Source organism: Arachis ipaensis, chromosome B08 (genome assembly GCF_000816755.2).
Source record: "Arachis ipaensis cultivar K30076 chromosome B08, Araip1.1, whole genome shotgun sequence".
Lineage (NCBI taxonomy): Eukaryota > Viridiplantae > Streptophyta > Magnoliopsida > Fabales > Fabaceae > Arachis > Arachis ipaensis.
The window spans coordinates 119,291,550-119,292,472 of NC_029792.2; the positions used below are offsets into that span (position 1 = coordinate 119,291,550).

General features: G+C 34.9%; 1 protein-coding gene across 1 annotated transcript in view; it reads left to right on the forward strand.

Moving 5' to 3' along the window:
• The window catches only part of LOC107613757 (chaperone protein dnaJ 10), a 6,727-nt gene that overhangs the window by 5,158 nt on the left and 646 nt on the right, over positions 1 to 923 (forward strand). The window contains exons 6-8 of the mRNA XM_016315884.1: positions 58 to 216; positions 328 to 500; positions 810 to 890. Of these exons, the coding sequence (XP_016171370.1) occupies positions 58 to 216; positions 328 to 500; positions 810 to 890 (413 nt within the window). The remainder of the gene's footprint in view (positions 1 to 57; positions 217 to 327; positions 501 to 809; positions 891 to 923) is intronic.

A 923-nucleotide genomic window follows, 5' to 3' on the forward strand; every position in this document is an offset into this window, starting at 1 on the left:
CCTATACTCTTTTCTTTGACTGGAATTTTGTTAACACATAACTGATATCATTTTCAGCTTTTGGAGAGGCCATGCTGCATACAATTGGTTATATCTACACACGAAAAGCTGCAAAGGAACTTGGAAAGGATAGACGATATATGAATGTTCCCTTCTTGGCAGAGTGGGTGCGAGACAAAGGACACCGAATAAAGTCCCAAGTGATGGCAGCCTCTGGTAGCAGATTATTTTCCATAAAAATGTTGATAGTCTTTTTAGTTGAAAGTTTACGGTTATGGGCGTTGCTCAAATTTGGAAGGTTTTAATGGAACTTAATTGCTTCTGTAGGAGCTGTGGCACTAATTCAAATAGAAGAAGAGCTGAAGAAGCTAAACCAATCTGAAAATAGGGAAGAAAGCATGATAAAAGTGTTGGAAGAAAAGAAGGAGGCCATGATAAATTCAGTATGGCAGATCAACGTGATTGATATTGAAACAACTCTGTCACGCGTTTGCCAAGTTGTAAGTTGCATTACCCAAAAAAAGAAATAAAAAGTAAAAAATACTGCAGTGCTTGAATGCTGTTAGTGATCAGTTCAACAAGCTACTCAGAAAAAATCTCGTCTTCGTGATGTGCTATCAATATCTTTTCTCTTCTCAATGTTTTTTAATACTCAAACCTTAATACTCTTCTAGACCATAACTAAAAGCATCTAAGAACGGTGATAAGCTGAAATGCATGTAATAACAACAGTGATAAGAATAAATTTATATCATGAAATCTCACTTGATTGCAAGGATTTGAGAAAATTATCTTGTTATTAATCTCAGGTTCTTAGAGATCCAAGTGTCTCAAAAGATGTTCTGAAATCTAGGGCAAAAGCATTAAAGAAGTTAGGAACCATCTTTCAAGTAAGTTTATTTTTTTTTTTTTTTTTTGCCATG